The sequence below is a fragment of the Solanum stenotomum genome, chromosome 2 (genome assembly GCF_019186545.1).
Source record: "Solanum stenotomum isolate F172 chromosome 2, ASM1918654v1, whole genome shotgun sequence".
Taxonomy (NCBI): Eukaryota; Viridiplantae; Streptophyta; class Magnoliopsida; order Solanales; family Solanaceae; genus Solanum; species Solanum stenotomum.
Window position 1 is genome coordinate 58258759 of NC_064283.1, and position 21350 is coordinate 58280108.

At 34.5% G+C, this 21350-nt stretch overlaps 3 protein-coding genes across 3 annotated transcripts; 1 reads left to right on the top strand and 2 right to left on the bottom strand.

Annotated features, from left to right (window-relative positions):
• Positions 1–831: 831 nt before the first annotated feature.
• On the bottom strand, positions 832–7645 carry LOC125855404 (uncharacterized). The gene is made up of 10 exons (XM_049535128.1): positions 7213–7645; positions 4985–5082; positions 4860–4905; positions 4190–4272; positions 3973–4037; positions 2942–3003; positions 2404–2463; positions 2167–2199; positions 1336–1401; positions 832–1067 (listed from the first exon to the last, which is right to left on the bottom strand). Exons 1-10 carry the CDS (start codon positions 7600–7602, stop codon positions 1023–1025), a joined length of 948 nt encoding a protein of 315 aa, XP_049391085.1. The 5' UTR covers positions 7603–7645; the 3' UTR covers positions 832–1022.
• Positions 7646–10078: 2433 nt separating this feature from the next.
• On the top strand, positions 10079–18828 carry LOC125856136 (phosphatidylinositol 4-phosphate 5-kinase 1-like). Its single transcript, XM_049535696.1, has 9 exons — positions 10079–10152; positions 14550–15671; positions 15768–15932; positions 16046–16211; positions 16395–16505; positions 16627–16820; positions 16901–17019; positions 17145–17217; positions 18125–18828. Exons 1-9 carry the CDS (start codon positions 10079–10081, stop codon positions 18408–18410), a joined length of 2310 nt encoding a protein of 769 aa, XP_049391653.1. The 3' UTR covers positions 18411–18828.
• A 335-nt stretch (positions 18829–19163) lies between these two features.
• On the bottom strand, positions 19164–21336 carry LOC125857053 (G-type lectin S-receptor-like serine/threonine-protein kinase At5g35370). Its single transcript, XM_049536724.1, has one exon. The coding sequence runs from the start codon at positions 21261–21263 to the stop codon at positions 19443–19445; it is 1821 nt and encodes a 606-aa protein (XP_049392681.1). The 5' UTR covers positions 21264–21336; the 3' UTR covers positions 19164–19442.
• Positions 21337–21350: the final 14 nt, after the last annotated feature.

The window sequence follows — 21350 nt, forward strand, 5'->3', positions numbered from 1 at the left end:
TGTTCGGTACCCTCATTGGAGCCCTACTAAATTTGGATTCACGCCGGAAAGTCCCACATTGGGGGGTAAAGAGCTCCCTAATTTCCCATCTGATGTCCGATACCCACATTAGAGCCCTACTAAATTTGGATTCGCGCCGAAAAGTCCCACATTGGGGGTAAAGCGCACCCTAATTTTTCAACCAGTGTCCGGTACCTACATTGGAGCCTACTAAATTCGAATTCGTGCCGAAAAGTCTCACATTGCGGGGTAAAGCGCTCCCTAACAAAGGTGACTTAGAACCCAAGACCTCTTAGATAAAGATGAAGGAATACTTACCACTCCATCACAATCTTTGTTGGTCATGTAATACTTATTTCACCTTCTATCATGAATAAACTAATACATAAAAATTTCTCATCAATTATACATGTATTAGTTATGTTGATATCTAAAGCACATACCAAACACCTAATTAAATTTTATATACATAAATAACATATTTCCGAATCAATTATCAAGCATAATATTACTCATCTATAATTTAAAAAATATTTGAACACACTTCCAAATTAATTACCAAACAATTTGCACAACTCACTTCAAATTAACTACCAAACAATCCCTAATTATGTGAAGAGTAAGCAAATATTTATTAATAATGAAAGAGATCGTAATACATGAATTACTTACTTAAAAACTTAAAAAAGGATCTATTCTTTCTAATTAAATATTTTAATCTAGATAATGTGAATATACATAATTGTTATTCCATCTTCTATTCCACTAAATAGACGATTTACTTTTGTCTATCGCATAAAAAGATGTGCAATTACAAATGAGCAGGAGAATATATATTTATATTCCGTATCGAAATATTGGGTCCAGTTGAACCCATCGAGCTAATAAGCTACATCTTGCCATTGAGTACATCAAGGGACAAAATAGTCCATTTAACAGATTAATTTAACTATACACAAATCAAAATACAGTACAACAAAGAATATCCAAAATATCAAAACCTAAAGCAATTCAGAAAATTATCATCTTTCTCCCAACAATGATTCTAGAAGTGCAGCCTCTTCTTCCTGCAAAATGAGATATCATTTAGAACATTCAGTGGTTGAAAAAAAAAAAAGTTTACTCCCCTCTGTTTCAATGTTTGTCCTGTTTTGACGTGGCACGGAGTTTAAGAAAGTAACAGACTTTTGAATACTGTGAGATCTTAAACTAAAAAAACGTAGAATATACCAAAATGTTAGAAAGGTGAAACTAAAGAGTTGCCGAAAAAGGAAAGAGGCAATCTTTTTGAAACGGTGGGAGTAGTATATGTTAACTAAAGTATAATGTACATACCACTAAGGCGTTAAATTCAGTCTCCTCGTCTATGGCGCTGATGATGGCCGGGTCTTCCAAGAGTTCCTGATGAAGGGAAGTACACAGACATTGTAACATAATATTCTAACTGGAAAAATCAAGCTAAGAGAGAAGTGTACAGTCAAGAAACGGAGACTGCACGCGAAATCACTCAGGTGCAATATAACTGTGACTGTTGAATTCATATTTCTGTTCTTAAGCGTTTTGTTTCATGGCAACTTTCTTCAATAAAGCATGTGCCTTATCTAAGATTTGTCTACCCTTCAACAAATGTGTTCCGATTTCATAGAGGTTGAGACGCCTTGTCTAGTACCTTCTTTGATCTATCGAGAGAACCTTAGCAATAACAATCTTATGAATGTTTGCTACTAGACTCAACAAGTCTGTAACCTTTGATGTTTTCTGCTTTACCCTTATTCGGGCTTTATAGTTACATAAGAGAGTTTTTTCACAGGGAGCTTGTATTGTCGATTTGTCCCCATACCATCACCCTTCATTGTTGAAGTAAGTGTGACATCTCCTTAAGAAGTTAGAAAAACAGAATGTCACCCATCACAATGCCACCAACGTCTTCCCTACACTTCTATTGTTTTAATAAAGGTTTTCCTTCAATTCGCAACTGCTTGCTGATAAAAGAACTTTTTGTTGGAGCTAAGGGGGTTCTTTATCAGTGTGTGATGAAGCTCAAAATAAATGTGAACATAATAAATACTCATATACGTATCTGTACTCAGTAAGGAAAAAAAGTTGTAGCAACAAGTTGCAAATGAAAAGATATAAACAGATAATGAGGGGAATTTCAATACTTACATCGTCAGCAATCTGCAATAGACCATCTTTGCCCTGCAATAATAAGTTAGACAAAGGAATTTTCATAAAATTATAAGAGCAGGGTAAAATAAAATGCAAATTATCAAAATTGAAACAAGTGAAAATAACAGGAGGTGAAACCGGCAAAGCATACTGGACATAACAAAAGATGAAATAGCTTTTAGAATTAGAGATGGATCCAGAACTTCTACATACAAATGAGAGATGACTCTTTACCTTCACTGCAACAAAGAGAAGTGGGTCCGAAGGTGTATAAATCATATAGTGGGAACCATCCTGTGGAAAGGAAATCAATATCAAGATACATTAGATGATATTCTGGCAACGAACCGCTTAAAATGAGGGATACAAAGACAGCTTTTGAGCTGCTTAGGAATTCATTAAAAAAAGGTGAACAGTGACAACAAGAATCAGAACTAACTTGGAAGAGTGAACAAAGTGGCCCACTTAACATGGTTTTATAAAAATAGAAAAAATCTGTCAACTGAAATATCAATAGAACCGATAAATAGAGTTGAAAGTTCCATCATTAATTTGAACAGAAGAGTAATTCAAAAATTTGAAGGTTACTGAATGCAACATATAGCAAAGGGATATAAAATGGGTTTTACCAGCAATGAAGACAAATAAAATGGAGCAGTACTGCAGTAGTTGTCCACAAGTTGAAGTACATAACTTGAGAGAACACATTATTGTTCAATTATTATCTCAGCTTAATAATGATGGTTAAATACAATGACAATTGATAATTTACCATGTGGAAGCATGTAATTTCTATTCCTTCACTTGGCAACCCATCTACGTCATCACCATCATCTGAAAAGTGCAACAACCTTGAGAATCAATTGAATTCTTTCGATATTTTTCAGAACAAAGATTATGAACTACAAAAGATACATTACGCACATTAACAAACAAGCTTCATTCTAACACACAATGACAGATCTAGATCAGATACAAAAGAATTGATCAGATCCACAATTTACCAATGACTAGAAAACCAAAAATTCATAGGGATTATCATGTCGACAAAGTTATTAGAATGTTGTTGCAAACATCTCATCTTGTATAAGAACAACAAAAGCATTAATCCTCGTCTAAGAGATCCGAATTTTTATAATCACATGTGAATTTTCCATGAGCAGCAACACTCTTTTTGTTCCCTTCATCAGATTTTATCTTGTAGGAGCATTAGACAGCTTAAGGTTCACATTATCAGATAAATCACTAAATAGACAACCTCTAAGAATAATAACTGCCATGACTGCACGTTAAAGTTGCGCCAGCAACTAAGAATGACATCTGTGCTAAGTCGTGCTTCATCTTCTGTCGGAATTTTACAACTGACTATTGCACAACAAGAGGACAATGAATTATAGGATTGCTTTAGCAAGAAGAAGAAAGTATCTAGTATGGATTTATATACATTTTATTCTAACATTTAACACAAAGAAAAGGTCGGAACAGCTTCAGCAATACCACCTCCGGTCCAGTTTAATAATGTTTACAGTTTTGACACACCATTAAGAAAACTATATGGGTCATTTGACTAAGTTACCCTTCTTATCTCTTCAAAATTCAAATTACTCCTTATCTCTCCTAAGGCTTTCTAAATCGAAGTAGAGGAAGATTTGAAAGAAAAATTTAAAAAATAATGCTTTCTTGGTTTCCTGCATCACACTTATTTTGGACCAACTTTGAAAGCTAAACAACACATAAATTGGACCGGAGGTAGTAACAATATGACGGCAGTAACACGCAGCTTCATGAAGACAAGAACCTTGCCTGTTCTAAATTCAAATATGTCATCCTCTGTGTAGCAACATCCTCCTCGTGCTGTGTAACAGAATCTGATACGAAATAGCTAGATGATATCAGAAAAAGAAATCAGATTTTGATACATGCAAGGAAGATAATTGAGATTAAAGAACAACCAGACTTGAAAATCGAAGTTTTATTTTGGATAAAGCAGACATGAATATCGAAGTTCTAGAGATTGTACCCACTGTACACCAGATGCATGTGTATCTTGGCTAGAGCATAGGCTGCAGTGGGTAGGATAGCTTCAACTTCTTCATCGCTTACCTACACAACAGTCATATAAATTGATAAAAGTTAATTATGATATTAATATGTAATAACTTTTTGTGCCCCTTATTCTCTTTTTAATTTCTAACAGGTGTGTGCATTCTGACTTCTTACGCAGATTGGAGCACCAGTAGCTAACGGAAATAGCCCTAACGGAATTTTTTAGTTAAACAAACAAATAAAGGCATCCAGCTCATGTTACTGTTGGAACAAAGTAAGTATCTGGTAATTTTGATGTGTAAGATATGGTCCTTGGGCTTAACTCAACCTCAAAAGCTAGCTCATCAGGGAGGATTGTCTAGGATTATATAACGAGACATAACCCAACCAATGTGGGACTTAACACTCCCCCACACGCTCGGACTAAACTGAAGCACAGATTATGGGGACCAACATTGAGAAACACAACAATGTAGATTGAGGGGTTCGGCTTTGATACCATGTTAAGATATGGACTTTGGACCTAACTCCATTTGAACACTGATCATTTGTTAAGAAAGAAATGAGATAGACAAACAAGATTCTCTCTAGCATGTTTCCCGTTTCACAAACATAATGGAAAAACAAGTTTAGTTAAGACATACAGCAGACCACCCCTCGACATTTGTGCTCTTTAAGATCTGAACAGGCCTGCAGAGACAATTACATTGATTTAATGTACCACCAGAATAAGGAAAAGATATCAAATAATAGCTACAACCTCACTTACATATCAACAGGACAAAGTAATAGACATTCATCTCCTCGTGTACTTCTAAAAACCCTCCTGATGACACATTCCAGTGGGAAATTGTTGGTAGAATCAACCTGTTTTTGAGCCCTTTAGATAAATAAATTGACGGAGATAAAATAGAGAAAAATATAGAAGAAAATAAACTAGCACATGAACTAATTGTGAGGAAGTTGCTCATACAAGTCAAACTTGAGAAGATGATTTTGCACCTACGAAAAGTCATCTTCTTTTATTAACAAAATGAAAAGTCATCTTAGGTGGTTGCATACAGTGAAATCCCATTAAGAGGTAATGGAAGTTGTTATGTATCCACAGAGATGCTTTCAACTTTGGGAGATTAAAAACCAAGCACGGTTATACATGCATTTTCTCCTCCCTTTTGTAAAAATCTACTAAATCCTGTAAGACCTCAGAAGAGATGAGCTTTTTTAAATGTAATACTGTCCTCATCAGAGAACTCTGCTAGACCTTAGTTAGATTGAAAATGACACGCTGAACTCTCTTACATTTCTTACTTCAAAAGAAAAAATAAAAGGAAGAAAGATAAAAAAGAAAGAACTGTCTTTATGTCCCCTGACATCAGGTCTTTTCCGTCAATGAACTATTGCATTTCTCATATTGACAGAGTGCCAAAGGTATGTACTGTAGCAATTATTTGTTGAGTTTTCTCCAGATTCAAGTTGTAGTATACTCCTTTTTTCAGTTTGATTGAAGACACTGAAGGCCATAATGACTTTACTTGATTATTATCCAGAAATTGCCCTTATCTGGTTAGATCAATTAAATATGTTCTCCTACCCTCTCTTTTTAAAACTGGAAATCATTCCCAAATACTTCCAATTACTTGTCACGCAATTGGCCATGTCAAGGGATGGAGAACTTCAAGGTCTTGGTCCGATTCTCTAAGGAAGTAAGTCAATGTAAGTAATGCAAATAGTCTTCATTCTTCAGAGCCATTCATTACGTCATTTGCAAGTTCTTAACTTCCCATAATTTGCAGTATTATCCTATCATTGAAAAGCATAAAAGAAGAGACCGCACATTCTACTAGCAGGTTGTTTCACCCTTTTTGTCACAGAACATAAACATATAGATATAATGTCATTTCTACAGATTTTGTCCGTATCAGATACTGTGTGACATAATTCGGCCATTTCCAAATATATTTTTAAGTTATATATACTGAACAATGTAAATCATTTTTACACCATCATTGCAACTCAACATGCACCAACAAGTTATCCTTCCTCTTTTCCTAGTTACAGACCCATTTTTTTGTCGAAGCTAGAACCTTTAAGTGCCCAACTAATCCAGATTCCCACCATATAGAGCCCATTAAAGGGTGGAGGCTCCCTAGCAGGGATTTCTCCATTCTTCAAGCTCAAATCCAAGACGTCTCATTAAGGGTGCAGACTCTCATTCATCCCACCACACCCACTTTGGTGTTAGTTACCAACCCATGTTTTTTGTGTAATCATCTCATATCTAGTACCACCCTTCTGGGTGGCCTAGTGGTTTGGGCTTGAGACTTTCATGTTGGAGGTCTCAAGTTCGAAACCCCTTGCCAGCAAAAGCAAGGGGTTTGCCTTCTAGGTCGAGCTCGTCGCATCGGGCTTGCCTAGTGCGGATTACCTCTCCTATGTGGTTTACGAGCTATTGCATAGGAGCGGGGATTTTACCCTGTGCGCACCCAAGAGGTAGCGGCTGCGGGTTTCCCTTGTCATCAAAAAATCTCATATCTAGTACCTATTAGCCCAAGTACCCGACTAATCTAGATTCCTGCCATATAGAGCCCATTAAAGGGCAGAGGCTCCCAACCAGGGATTTCTCCATTCTTCAAGCCAGGTAGGGCCGAGAGTGTTCATCCAAACCTCCTTCAACGCAAAATTACACTATTTATATATGGTTAAAATTATTTTTTATGTATATACACTAGATTCTGAAAGCCTTATATGTTTAATTCTTCATATTACTGGCTCTACCACTACTTCAAGTTCAAACCCAAACATTCTCGTTAAGGATGGAGCAATCTCATCTATTCCACCACACCCCTTGTACTTTAGCTATCGACCCATGTTAGTGCACATATTGACCTGAAATTTGCTTCTAAGTAACCAGACTATCCGTGCATAAAACTTAAACTCCACATATAGCATACTATTAACCAAAGTTTAGCAGCTTATATCAGTTAAAAAAAAACTTACGATTGTAGCAATACGCTTATTGGAAGCCATGAGAACACTACCCTGCTCATCCAAAACAAACCCAGCTGGGGGTTTAGGTAGCGGCAAAGGATGGTACGTCTCAGAAGACTGCAACCCTTTTTCTTCAACTTCAACATCGCTTTCGAAATTGGAAATGGGTTTCTTTTTCTTCTTAGTATTATTGGTAGATGTACGTTTCTTCACTGGTCCAGTTTGTTGTTTCGCTGCAGAGCAAGATAATGATGAAAATTTGAGTGCATTTTTTCTGTAATTTTTGTTGAAATAATAAGAAGGGATTGGGAATAGATGGGTGATTTGGGAATTGAATGATGAAGAATTTGGGAAAATTGCAGAGAGATTTGAAGAAGAAGAAGCTGGGGAGGAAGCCATTGTTGTTTTCCTCTTACAGAGATGATAACACTGGTTCAGATATTTTATTTTCTTTTTGCTAGAAGTTTGGAGGTTTAAGAAAATTGAGAAAGTGACAAAAATGGTCTATTGTTTTGAGGGTAAGTTCAAAATAGTCCCTTGAGTATACAATAAACAATTTTGATCCTTTTGAGTTTAAATAGTCGGTGTAATTACACTAGTGAATTTAGGTAGAGTAGGATGTATGGAGACCTTACTATCTCTATGATTTTATTTTTCGAGATAGGGTTGTTTCTGACAGACACTCAACTCAAAAAAAAAAAAATTAGTAGGGTGCAAGGATATAAGACGATAAGATAACAAGTGCAAATGAAGTAACATATAGTGATAAACAATGAAGAAAGAATGTTATGTGATTACTGATAATACTACGTATAAGGAGAAGTGGAGAAGAGGCTAACCTCCTACCACTCTCACAAGTTGATGCGATAATACCTGGATATATACTATCCTTCTACATTAATCATTGACCTTCATACTTTTCTATTTAGGGTCATGTCCTCAATAAATTGAAAATGTGTTATTTTCTCTCCAATCGCCTCTCTCCCTAGTCCCTTCCCCTCCCCTCCCTCCCTCCCTTACGGTTCTCATTTATATTACCTCTACTTCTCTTTAACTCCAATTATAGCAAACATCTCACACACCTTCTTACTAGCGCATACACACACCTCTTCTTTACATATTCGAACCATTTCAACCTCGCTTTCTTCATCTTGTCCACCACAAACGTTACTTTCATATTTCTCCGAATAAATTTGTTACTAATAATATATCTTTTAATATGCTCAGACATCCACCTAAGCATAACATGGACGTTCTTGACTGGACAACACTATGGCCCATGTAACAATGTTGGTCTAAGCATCACTTTGTAGAACTTATTAAAACTTAGCTACACATTTTTATCGCACATACCCTCAGCTGTGAGCCTTTATTTCACACACACTGCTCTAATACGGTGTGCAACATCATCATTGATCTTCATGTCTCCTTATTCATGGACTCGAAATACTTAAGATTTTTTTCTCTTGGATATGACTTGTTCATCGATATTCACTTCCACATCTACCTTATGTGTTACATCATTGAAGTTGCACTTTATGTACTATGTTTTATTCCTACTTAACCTGAAATCTTTAGACTTTAAGGCTTGTCTTCATATTTCACATTTTGTCAATTAATACTATGTCATTTGCAAATAACATAAACTACAACACATCCACTTGGATAATGTCGTGCCAAATCATTTACCACTAAGCAAAAATGAACATGATAATATCTCTAATGCAACTCCATCACGATTAGAAAGTGTTCGAAATCACCTCCCACCGTTCTTATTCGAGTATTGACTCCTTCGTAGACATGTCTGTAATTGCTCTAATATACGCCATGAGTACATTGCTAAAACTCCAAACATCTCCCAAGAAAAAAAACTCCCTATACGCATTTTCTAGGTCAACAAACATGGTCCTTTAAGTTTGGTTTCACATTTATACTGGACTATAACTATAACTAATAGTTCAATTTGTTAGATTTGAAACAATGAAGGAAAAAAATGAACCAAAATAATCAAGAAAATCCTATCAAATCTTAAAATATACAACAAAAAAATCACACTAGACACTAAAAAGATATAAAAATAATAATTAAAAAATACACCTCAAAAGTGTACCTGACTTTAATCTATTCATATTTCTATTTCGATTTATGATAAAAAGATTATTTACATTAAATTTTTATATCAAATCAATAAACATTCAATATATAGATGTACTACCTTAAACTTCTTTTATTTAAATTTGATTCGTAAATATATATTTATTTCATTAAATCACTTAACTATGGTAGATTAAAATAGGCATTTACTCTTGTATAATTAATAGAATCACGACATGAAATGAAGGGACTCCGTTATTCCAAGCTATTTGCGTAAAAAGATACAAATTTATCTCTTCTTTTTTCATAACAATCTGAAATATTATATCAAAAGTCTAACAAAAAAAGAGTACCTTGTTTGTTTATTTTTACTTCTTTATATTTGACTTGATATATACTTTAAAACTAATTAATAGTTTAATAAATTTATTATATCGCTCTTTGAATATAATAAATTTATATTTTGAAAAATACATTAAGAAATAGCTACAGTTAATAATAAGAATAACTTAGAAACCAAGCGATAAATTATTTTATATTTTTTAAAATTAGACAAATGAATATAAATATTTATTTTTAGTAAAGTGGACAAAAGAATGAACGAAAGGAGTAAAAAAATATTTTTATTTCGTACTAGTACATTCTTCCAAAGAAAAAATAATTTATAAAAATGAACCAATCTACAAAGAATAAAGGAAAATCAAAATCCCTTTATCCATACTTTATTGGGTTAAGTAAAAGACCCTCATTTTTCTATGACACTGGGTCGTTTGGTACAAAAATGGATAATGCATGGATTATTAATGTTGAGATTAGTACTGCAGGGATGAATAATGCAGTGATTAGTAATGTAAGGTTTATTTTTATCAAGTGTTTGGTTCATTGGTTTCAACCCCATTTTGGAATTGAGTTTAAACTTTATAAAAAAACTCCTTTCCAATTATACCCTTAAATTATTATGTAATTAGGTTAAGGTAAATAATTGTCGGACAATATTATTTTTTTATGGTCTTCTAACTAGCTATGAGAAGAACAATTTTGTTGTCATGTTTGACTTTTTTTCACTTAAAATAATTGTCATCTTAGTAAATTGACTACTTACAAAATGTCAATTTTCAATTAAAAAAAAAAGATAAACTATCAACTTTTAAAATTAAAAAGACGTAAACAATGTAAAACTGAATAAATCATCTACATTTACACATAAAAATTGCAAGTTGTAGTTTTAACATGTATGCAATTTTATAAATTGTTCAAATACAAATAATTAGAAACCACACAAATATTGCCCTTTTAATTAATTAATGTTAAGCAACTCACATTTCAAATATTGTATTAATTTGTATTGGATTTATGTAGTAACAAACAACTTTCTCTAAATAATTTGTAAGTTAATTTATTTAAATAAATTTACTAGTACAAATATAAAACATAAAATCAAGAAAATAATTAAAATGATTTGAGGGATATTTTTGTCTTTACATAGACTTATCCCATGGTATTATATCAAATGTATTACTAATACCTCCAAATGGAAGGTATTAGTAATACACCCTATAATACCATGTAGGAGGTATAACTAATTAGAGCTGTCAATGTGGGCTAGCCCACCCCATCCGGGCTAACCCATACAGGGTTTGACATTTTACGGGTCAGGCCGGGCTAGCCCATTTTTGGTGTGGGCCAGAAAACGGTCGGCCCAACCCACAAGTACGTGGGCTAAAGGTTTGCCGGGCCATCCCACTTTTTTTAAAATTATATTTTTTTTATAATTATTAAAATAAATTATAAATTATAATTTAAAAATATTATCATAAATATCGACAAAACAATATTACATCATGTTAATGTTACTACTTGTTAATCAAATCCACAAATAAAATTATCTTTATAATATTTATTAAGGTTTTTTCAAATAAAAGTATAAATATATAAATAGAAATATTAACCTAATTGTTTTGTCACATTAAAACACAAAAAATGTGACAATATTCCAACCATAAAAAAGTTAAAAATAAACTTCTTAAAAAAATCATGAAACTTATGACGTATCTAACACATCATGAAATCTATGACGTATCCAACACTTTATGATCATCTTCATCAAGCATATCTGAATCAGCTTGTGGCAAGGTTGTCTTAACATCTTCATTTTCATCTGCAATTTATATGCGGTTTTAATTAGTTAAATATTAAATTGATTTTGAGTTTGGATTCTCTTTAATTTTAAATTTTAATATTATATTATATTTTTTAAATTATTTTTATTTGGCCCACGAGCCGGCCCTACCTATATTTCTCAAGCCCCACAAATCAGCAGACTTATTCAGGACAGGCTAAAAAGTCTTTTTCTTAAATGGGCTCCAAAAATCCTAGCCCAGCCCTATTAAATCTCAGGTTAAGCCAGGCTGGCCCAACAGGCCTAGCCCATATTGACAAATCTATAACTAATCCATGGATTAGTTATAGATAGGCCCAAATTCCTACCAAATATAGTACTAAATAATACCAGACATAATATATGAATTATTTATTTTAATGTGGCCTACCAAACGACGAAATTCCTAAACAACCTTTTTCATCTTGTATATCTATTAAACTAAAATAATAATTGTATTAGTGCATAATTAAAAATATGTGTATTTTGCCTAGTATAATTGTAATTTTGTACCCAAATAATTCAATATATATGAAGCTCAATTACCACACTACAACTCTAATATAATATAACTAATTAGATTTTTTCGTTTAATTAAAAAAATTATATCAATATTTATATCATATCAATAAAATATAGAATGTACGTCTTCTATATACATCATTATAATTTAACACTGGTTAAACAATATGTGCTACTTACTTTAATTTTAGCTAATAAGATTAATTTATAGCATGATTTAATGTTAATTCTGAGTGTGACCAAGTATTTATCAAATTATGAGATATTTCATGGTGAAATTGTCATTATAATATTTAATAGTGGAGATCTATAATTACAAGGGGAGAAAGAATCTTCTCTAATTATGTTCAATTTTAGACAAAATAATATATTTTATTTTTTTTATATGTAGCTTTAATAAGGAAGCATGGTCACTTGAGATTTAATAATTTATAAAACAAAATCATTTAACCAAACAAGGAACATCATTCAATATTATCTTACATCATTTATCAAGAATCATAGAAGTAAGAGCCCGTTTGGATTGACTTAAAAAAAATAGTTTTTAAGTTAAAAATAAAAAGTCAAATTGAGATGACTTTTAAGTCAAAAAATAAAAAGTAGGGGGAGACCTACTTTTGGTTTCTGACTTATTTTAAGTCATTTTTTTTACTTATTTTAAGTCATTTTTTACTTTGCCAAACACTTTGTAACTTATTTTAAGTTATTTTTTATATTTATCAAACACTTTCAGAAGTCTAAAACTGACTTAAAACTATGTTGGATCAACTTTTAAGCCAATCCAAACGAACTCTAAATAGATATTTGAGATACAAAGTAAAATATTAAGACCACCTAATCATAATTTATCTACTCATTTTTTAAGTCCGGATACACATAACTTACCAAACACCTAATTGTGTGTATGCTAGTAAAAAGTAATTGATATCAAATAATCGAAATGACACACAAATTAATAATGCAAATTTGCTAATACACGTCCAATTTTTTACGANAGACCTATTTTTGGTTTCTGACTTATTTTAAGTCATTTTTTACCTTGTCAAACACTTTATAACTTATTTTAAGTTATTTTTTATATTTATCAAACACTTTCAGAAGTCTAAAAGTGACTTAAAAGTATGTTTGATCAACTTTTAAGTCAATTCAAACGAACTCTAAATATAGATTTGAGATACAAAGTAAAATATTAAGACCACCTAATCATAATTTATCTACTCATTTTTTTAGTCCGGATACACATAACTTACCAAAACCTAATTATGTGTATGCTAGTAAAAAGTAATTGATATCAAATAATCGAAATGACACATAAATTAATAATGCAAATTTGCTAATACACGTCCAATTTTTTTTCGATAATTTGTCTGTTTTCCTAAAAATAAAAAAATGGGGATAAAATCTAGCAAAATAAATTATTAAAAGATTTATGTTTTTTTAATAAGAAACAAAATCATGAGAAATGGGTGCACGTCGTTAATTTCCCTACACACCCACTCCCACTCCTACATTCTGATGAAGTCGTCGTTTTTATTTATTTATTACAATTAATTACGTGTTATTTAATATGTAAAAGTTATTTATTTGTTTATTCTTTTTATTTATTTTAGTGTTTCTTATACTCCCTAGTCCATGCCTTTTAGATTATGTGTCGTGTTTTTGTTTTACATGTTAACTCTACTTCTATAAATTCGCTTACATTATCGATTTTAAGTTTGAATAAATGAAGAGCGTTAAGTTGAAAACAAAATTTCTACCCATAAGGTCTACTTGTGAAACTACGTTGAGTTTGTTTGTCATTGTTATGTCTTCGACGCATCTCTTAAAAAAATTTAATTAGGAGTTTTTGATTATTTTACACTCATAAAGATATAATCCCTCTTCATTAATTATTAATCTAGGGGAAAAAATAACTTATTTTATTTTCAACTTTTCGTAGTTTCTCATCTTTTAATTAGCGTTGTAATTAATGACGGAGCCGAAATTTCACCAAGGAGCCTTAAAATTTGAAGAAGTAAATACACATCCACAAAAGTTACTCTGTTTTTTGTTATAATATGTTGTTTATTGTGTTTTAATTATCACACTATTTTACTGTTAATGTTTTTTTTTCATGATGTGTATTACTTTCCTTATTAATTGTCATACATCTGAGAAGTCACCGAATAGATATAGACGCTAATGAGATATGAAGATTCATCAAAAAGACACACATACTATGCAATTCAGATATGAGAAATAATCTTAACTTTTATGACCCTTGAATTGAGAGTCTTTTGAAAATAATTTTTCTAAGATAATTTGAGTAATATTTTATTTTAGTTACATATAGAAAACTTAATAAAAAGCAAATAAAACAAAAATAAAAACAAAAGATATTTCAGACAACAAAATTCTAAAAAAGCTGTTAAACGTACTGAGTGCTCAACAATACCACCAAAAAAATTTCAAAAAAGCAAAAGTAAGAAAGAGAGAGAAAAAAAAAAATCATTAAAAGTCTCCGGCCCCGGCAATGTCGTCGGTACCGACTATCTCCGGCGAGCACAGTACTGTTTGAGTTGAGCTGAAAAAGGAAGAAGGAAATGCGTGAACCTTGTGTTGCTGCTGCTACTGTTGTTGTTGCTGTTGCTACTACTATGACGAAGAAAACTAGTCCGGAAGAGGATGGGGACGTGATAATCATCCCTCCGTTGTGTACATCAGCTAATCGGTCAAGATTACAAGCTGGGTCACGTCGCATTACGCCGACGAATGATGATATGGCTGAGCTCCGGCAGCTGCCGAACGGAGATCTGTATACTGGGACATTTTTGGGAAAAGTGCCGCATGGTAATGGGAAGTATTTATGGTCTGATGGGTGTATGTATGAAGGTGAGTGGAGAAGAGGGAAGGCGAGTGGTAAAGGGAAGTTTTCGTGGCCTTCGGGGGCGACTTATGAAGGGGATTTTAAGGATGGGAGAATGGATGGGTATGGGACGTTTATCGGAGCTGATGGGGATACGTATCGGGGTTGGTGGGCAGCAGATCGGAAACATGGGTTTGGAGAGAAGTTATATGCTAATGGGGATTTGTATGTTGGTTCTTGGAAGTGGAATTTGCAAGAAGGGGAAGGGAGGTATGTTTGGGGAAATGGGAATGAGTATATTGGAGAATGGAGAAAAGGGGTTATGTTTGGTAAAGGGGTTTTGATTTGGGCAAATGGGAAAAGATATGAAGGGGATTGGGATAATGGGATGCCTAAAGGAAATGGTGTTTTTAGTTGGCCTGATGGTAGGACTTGTTATACTAGTGGTTCATGGGGTGATAGTAATTCATCCAAACAAGAATTTAGTACTGGTGGTGGTAATGGTGGTCAGGTTCTAAGGAGATCTTCTGTGACGATGAATGTGCGTGAAAGGAATGTTAATTTACCGAGGATTTGTATATGGGAATCTGATGGTGAAGCAGGAGATATTACTTGTGACATAGTTGACAATAGGGAGGCTTCTTCTATGTTTGTTCCTAGGAATGATGATGAGGAGGATGAGGATGATGATGATGATGAAGAGAGTGAGAGTTCTGAAGGAGATGAAAGTGGGGATTTTCGGAAGAGTCCTTGCCACTCTGAAGTTGTGGAAATGAAGAAGCCGGGGCAACCAATAACCAAGGGACATAAGAATTATGATTTGGTGGTTAGTCTTCAGCTAGGTATTAGGTAATGCTGCCTCTTATTGCTCTCTTCAGCATTTAGTTCATGTTTTTTGCATTTTAAGAACCTTATGTAGGTGGTTATGTATTCATTTATATGCAGGTATTCTACTCAGAAGCACGCCTCAATTACCCGAGAACCAAAGAATGGGGATTTTGATCCTAATGAGAAGTTCTGGACAAGGTTTCCACCTGAGGGTTCCAAACTCACACCACCCCATCAGGTTGTGGACTTCAAATGGAAGGACTACTGTCCCGTAGTTTTCAAGTATGTTTAGTGGAATCCCGGATCCAGCCTTTTCGACCTTTTAGTGGAACAGATTGAATTGTCGTTACTGTTTAGCTAATTAATTGTTGTCTCCTTTTCGTTGATGTTGTTAGGAGTCTTAGGGAGTTGTTTGGAATAGATCCAGCTGAGTACATGCTAGCTATCTGTGGAAGTGATGCACTTAGGGAACTATCTTCCCCTGGGAAAAGTGGCAGCAACTTCTATCTAACTCAAGATGACCGATTTATCATCAAAACTTTGAAAAAGTCCGAAGTTAAGGTCAGTGACTCCGAGCAGCTCAGTACCTTTTCCTTTTAGGGTAGGAATGAAGAGAGACAGCTGTTAGTTATTTGAATGAGGCGCGCTATTCGATATATCACTTACACTCTTGCTTTACTCTTTAGCAACACATTGATGGTTGAGAAAATAGGATTGCTTTTACTGATTTTCCATGTTGCTCAGGTGTTCATTAGAATGCTTCAAAGTTATTATCGGCATGTTCGTCAGTACCGAAGCTCCTTGGTGACAAAGTTTTTTGGTGTACATTGTGTTAAAATGGTTGGATGTCAAAAGGTATGTTTGAAATCTCTTTAATGCTATACAATATCTGGATTTCTGAAGAAGATCAAGTATAGTTCCTCATGCAGTCATTTCCTTGGAGTTCTTACATTCACTTATTCAATGTATAAACCAGACACGTTTTGTTGTTATGGGGAACCTGTTCTACTCTGAACGTGTGATCCATAAGCGCTTTGATTTAAAGGGATCCTCTTATGGCCGTACAACTGATAAGCCAGGAGGAGAGGCCGATGAGACTACTACGCTTAAAGACCTCGATCTCAACTTTGTCTTTCAATTGCGACAATCTTGGTATAAAGAGCTTATAAGGTGATAAATACCTTTGTCCGATTTTCTTTTGTTGTTGTCTTTATATTTATAGCATCTGACTTTATTCTTGTGGTTCTCAGACAAATTGATATAGATTGTCAGTTTCTGGAAGCTGAGAATATCATGGATTACAGTCTTTTGATTGGTGTTCATATCTGCAATTATAGTAACAATGGCGAGATGAATTTGTCACCTTCTGGTAACAATTCTGCAAACTTTTCTACATCCAGATTGCAATTATTACATCTTTTTTCTGCTTCATAATATACTTTATGTGCAACTTGGTCGCACGACTCCTGAGAATACTCACTTATATACTGATAGGCAAAGCTGATGCTCAAGATTATTGCTTATGTGATGCAGAAAGTCCTGATAAGGGACATATCATTGACAAAAGGTATGCCCTGTATGCTTTCTTCTTTGGTTCCCCAACTTTAAAGGCGTTATCTCAATTTTTTCCAATCAATATAAGAAATTCTATAGTATGGAAATCTGAACACTGGGTAGGCATGTCCTCTTCTGATACCAAAAAGCACTTCATTTTCAAAAAGTGTTCAGCTGTAGTTTCTAATTCTTCTCTTCATGCTTGACCAGCATTAAGGAACAAATATGAAATATTCTTACAGAGACCTACCTCAGCAATGTGGAATTTTATTTAATTTGCCTCCATTCTCGCTATGTGCTTGGTACACAGATATGTTCAAGTGGTCTCTTTTTGGGTCACTGTTGTAGTCATTCATCTACTTCTCTTACTTGCACATGCAAACATACTTTTGGTTGTGGTACCAGAATCCAACAAGTGAAATGTTGGTACTAAAAAGACATTTGTTCATCATAGTGCACCTATTTAAGATCCTTGAACAATTAAAGAACCATTAAGATTGACATTTGTTCCTTAACCGCTGAACTGTGGATGCTTATGATTTTGTTATACAAATAACCTCTCCTTAAAAAAAAGTTATACAGCTCTACATATATATCATAAGGTCTTGGTTATGATAGCAAAGACTGCTCAGTTTGGAACCTCTATTGATCGCTCGTTGAATATAAGCTGCTGCTTGTGTAGCTTCCGCATAAACTTTCTACTTTTATTAGTGCAGTTGTGAAGTTAATAAATTGTTGTTTGATTTCTATATCCCACCGTGTAGTTAATCTTCTAACCTTGATCAACACCTTGCATGTGGCTTTTATCATGTCCTATGAATTCATTATTTTTCAACCTTGAAGTAACCAATGCGAGTAAAACCTCTTTCGAAAATTGCAAGAATGTTAAGAATTTCAACATGGCTCTTGTGATGTCTCAGGAATTCTCCTATAAGTTCAGCTGCAAATGTGCCTGCAAGGGCGATGTGTGTGACAAGGAGTGGAATTGAGTCAACTTCTGAACAGGGTGGCTGTGATGCTAATAATGCTATCCTTTGCCTGGGCATCATTGACATTCTTCAAGATTATGATATCAGCAAAAGACTAGAACATGCATACAAGTCATTTCAGGTGGATCCCACTTCAATATCTGCTGTTGATCCAAAGCTCTACTCTAAAAGATTTCGAGATTTTATAAGTAGAATCTTTAAAGTAGACGAAGGGTAAGGATCATGGAAAGAGCATGTAGATAAGCTTATGGAGACGGGCAAGTGAGATACAAGAAGAGACTGGAATTAGTTGAATCGGTTAACGCCCTTGTTTGCTGATTATATGATGACTGGTTTTTGTGGAGATCTTGGCCATTGGTAAAGTGTGAATGAATGGTCTGATGAAGTTGGATGCCCAATTTTATTTTATCCCCTTTCCCTCCCTTGCTATATATGTCAAGGATGATCAAGCTAGGTAAGTTATGTATATCATTTTTTATTTTTTTTTCTCTTTTACCTTCCTTTTGGTCACTCTCTAGTTGAGTTGAGTGAACATGAAGATTTTGATCAAATGTACAGTAAAGGAAATCTTTTTTGGTAGTATTTGTAGTTACTGTGTTCCACGACGAAATTTAATTCTTAGTTTCCTTGTTTAATTTGTGTTAGCAATGACTTGTAGGTTAATGGAAGTTGAAGAAGTGTGTTATCTATCATTTGCCTTATGTTTGTGGCTATTTATTTTACATATTTGCCTTTGACATTAATGGAGTTCCAACATGAACATGGTGATTTTGAATCACCTTACGTTAGAAGGGTATGAATGATGCTAAAGTATAACGGAAGGTGAACTTATGACATCTCATGTTGAATGCTTCCTTTTTGAAGAGTCCGAACAACTTTATGAGTGATTCATACTCATAGGCATCTAAACACCCCTCTATGAGAACCAACAACTTTTCTGTAACTAAAAGATAAAAGAATTGCTCTTAAATTTATATAATATGTACAAGAAATTGAATAAATTACAAATTATATTTATACTCTTTCTGCTGCCTCACAGAAGAGGTGCAAACATCATATTACAACTAAAGTTTTCAAACAGTAGCATAACATATTGAACTAACAAAGCAGATTTATCTGTGTTGTTCAGACTCTTCAAAAATAATGTCAAAAGTATGTTGGATCTTCCCAAAGCTATGCACTTTTGGAGGACCAGACACGAATGTGACAACATTTTTGGAGGGTTCGAACAATATAAGATTTACTAGTGCTATCTTGGACCTGAGACTTGCTGTGAAGACATATAAGAGAAGGAATTGTAAGAGCTACTAGTAGTACTGCTAAGGTTCCTGTTTTGTTGATGTAACTCAAACACATTAACCTCTTGATCCCCATTGATCATCGTTGCTTCAGTGAATCTACGACCATAAAATCGTAGAAAATTGAGTGATTGTACCTGTGGCATCGCCAAAGGCAACACACCTTCTAACATGCCAACAACATTGGCCATTGTTGGTCTCAGAGTTGGCTCTTCATGCAAACAACACAAAGCCACACGTACTAGCTTCTCGACTTCCTCACTTTTGACACTCCCCAGAACACGAGGATCCACAAGCTCCAGGTACTTTTTCTGTTCATGCATTTCCAATGCGAATAATGGGAAGTAGATTGGCTGATTTGCTGAGGCAAGAGACGATGGAGAAAGCCTATTCCTTTCACTACTTTCGCTTTGAGAAGTAGTGTCATTTGGTGGTTGGAACGAGGAGTTCTTCTTCCCTCGTACTATTTCTAGTAGCACCATTCCGTAGCTGTAGACATCTGATTTCTCTGTAATGGCTGAGCTAGTCAGCCATTCGGGAGCTAAGTAGCCTCGAGTTCCTCTCATCGTGGTAAACCAACTAGACTGCTCAGAATTAAGAAGCTTGGAAAGCCCAAAATCTGATATTTTTACTTGCAGGTTGTCATGGAGGAGTATGTTCTCTGGCTTCACATCACAATGTATGATCTTCTGCTCACAACCACCATGCAGGTAAGCAAGCCCACGTGCTGTTCCAAGCGCGATTTCATATCTGGTATGCCAATCCAAGCCAGGTCCGTGTCCAAAAAGGGTCCGATCCAATGAGCCTCGATTCATATATTCATACACCAGAAACCTTTCTCCCCTATGTGCACAAAATCCTTTCAAACTAACTAAATTAACATGGTGAACTCTCCCAATAATCGCGATCTCAGTGCAAAACTCCCTATTTCCGTGAGCCCCGAGAGCATTCATCTTCTTGACAGCAACAACAGCTCCATCAGAAAGAGTACCTTTATATACTGTTCCAAATCCACCAGTACCAATTTGATTTCTAAAACACTCCGTGGCTACCCGAATCTCCTCATGATCAAATTTCACAGGCAACCCCAGTATGGAAATGTTATCAAGCTCAGCAAACGAAGAAGAATCCGTCCGTCCAAACTCTTTCCCTGAAATCTGCATCAATCTTCTTCTTCTCATCAACCACATAATCCCAGCCATCATCACAATGATCAGGAAAAGCCCAGAAGAAGGAAGTAAAATCAAAGCAACGACGGGTAATCTTGACCTCTTGTCACTTGAGTTGTCATTTGGATCAAATGATGACGGTTCAGAAATGACCTTAACGTATCCCAATCTACCTCTTCCGTTACTAGAATCCGAGCCCCTCAAAATTGAACCAAGAAAATTTTCAATCATATAACATGAACCCGACGACTGATCATGAAAAACACTCAAGCAAGAACAATTCTTAGAACAAAGATCTTGACAACCAGATACATTAACACCACGCTTCACAGGTTCGATAAAATCATTAGCAAAATAGTCCATACCATTCTCTAGCCTCAAGTACGAAACACGATTTCCCAATTCAGTTACATTCATATTCAAAGATGCATTACAAGAAACTGGCATTACCAAATTTCTATCAACTGGAGCACAACTACCATTCACCTCAGAACTAACACGAAATCCCGGTGGGCAAGAACATCTCCCCTCATCACAAACTCCAAGCTTCTTGCAAGTGAAAGCAACACGACAACTATCAATAGGACTATCGAATTCAGACATCCAATTTCCGTTACTAAATCGTTTGACACTGAACTGTCCATTCTCTTCCAATTTCGCAATCCTAAAGTCAGGATCTTTCACCTCATC

Bases quoted from the DNA above. Each gene is read 5' to 3' on its own strand.
- LOC125855404 (XM_049535128.1), bottom strand. From the start codon at position 7,602: ATGGCTTCCTCCCCAGCTTCTTCTTCTTCAAATCTCTCTGCAATTTTC. The intron at 5,083-7,212 runs GTAAGTTTTTTT...GCTCAAAAACAG, and splicing joins ATAAGCGTATTGCTACAATC to GTTGATTCTACCAACAATTT. The intron at 1,068-1,335 runs GTATGTACATTA...CTCATTTTGCAG, and splicing joins CTGAATTTAACGCCTTAGTG to GAAGAAGAGGCTGCACTTCT.
- LOC125856136 (XM_049535696.1), top strand. From the start codon at position 10,079: ATGGATAATGCATGGATTATTAATGTTGAGATTAGTACTGCAGGGATG. The intron at 15,672-15,767 runs GTAATGCTGCCT...ATTTATATGCAG, and splicing joins AGTCTTCAGCTAGGTATTAG to GTATTCTACTCAGAAGCACG. The intron at 16,212-16,394 runs GTCAGTGACTCC...CATGTTGCTCAG, and splicing joins TGAAAAAGTCCGAAGTTAAG to GTGTTCATTAGAATGCTTCA.
- LOC125857053 (XM_049536724.1), bottom strand. From the start codon at position 21,263: ATGTCTGAATTCGATAGTCCTATTGATAGTTGTCGTGTTGCTTTCACT.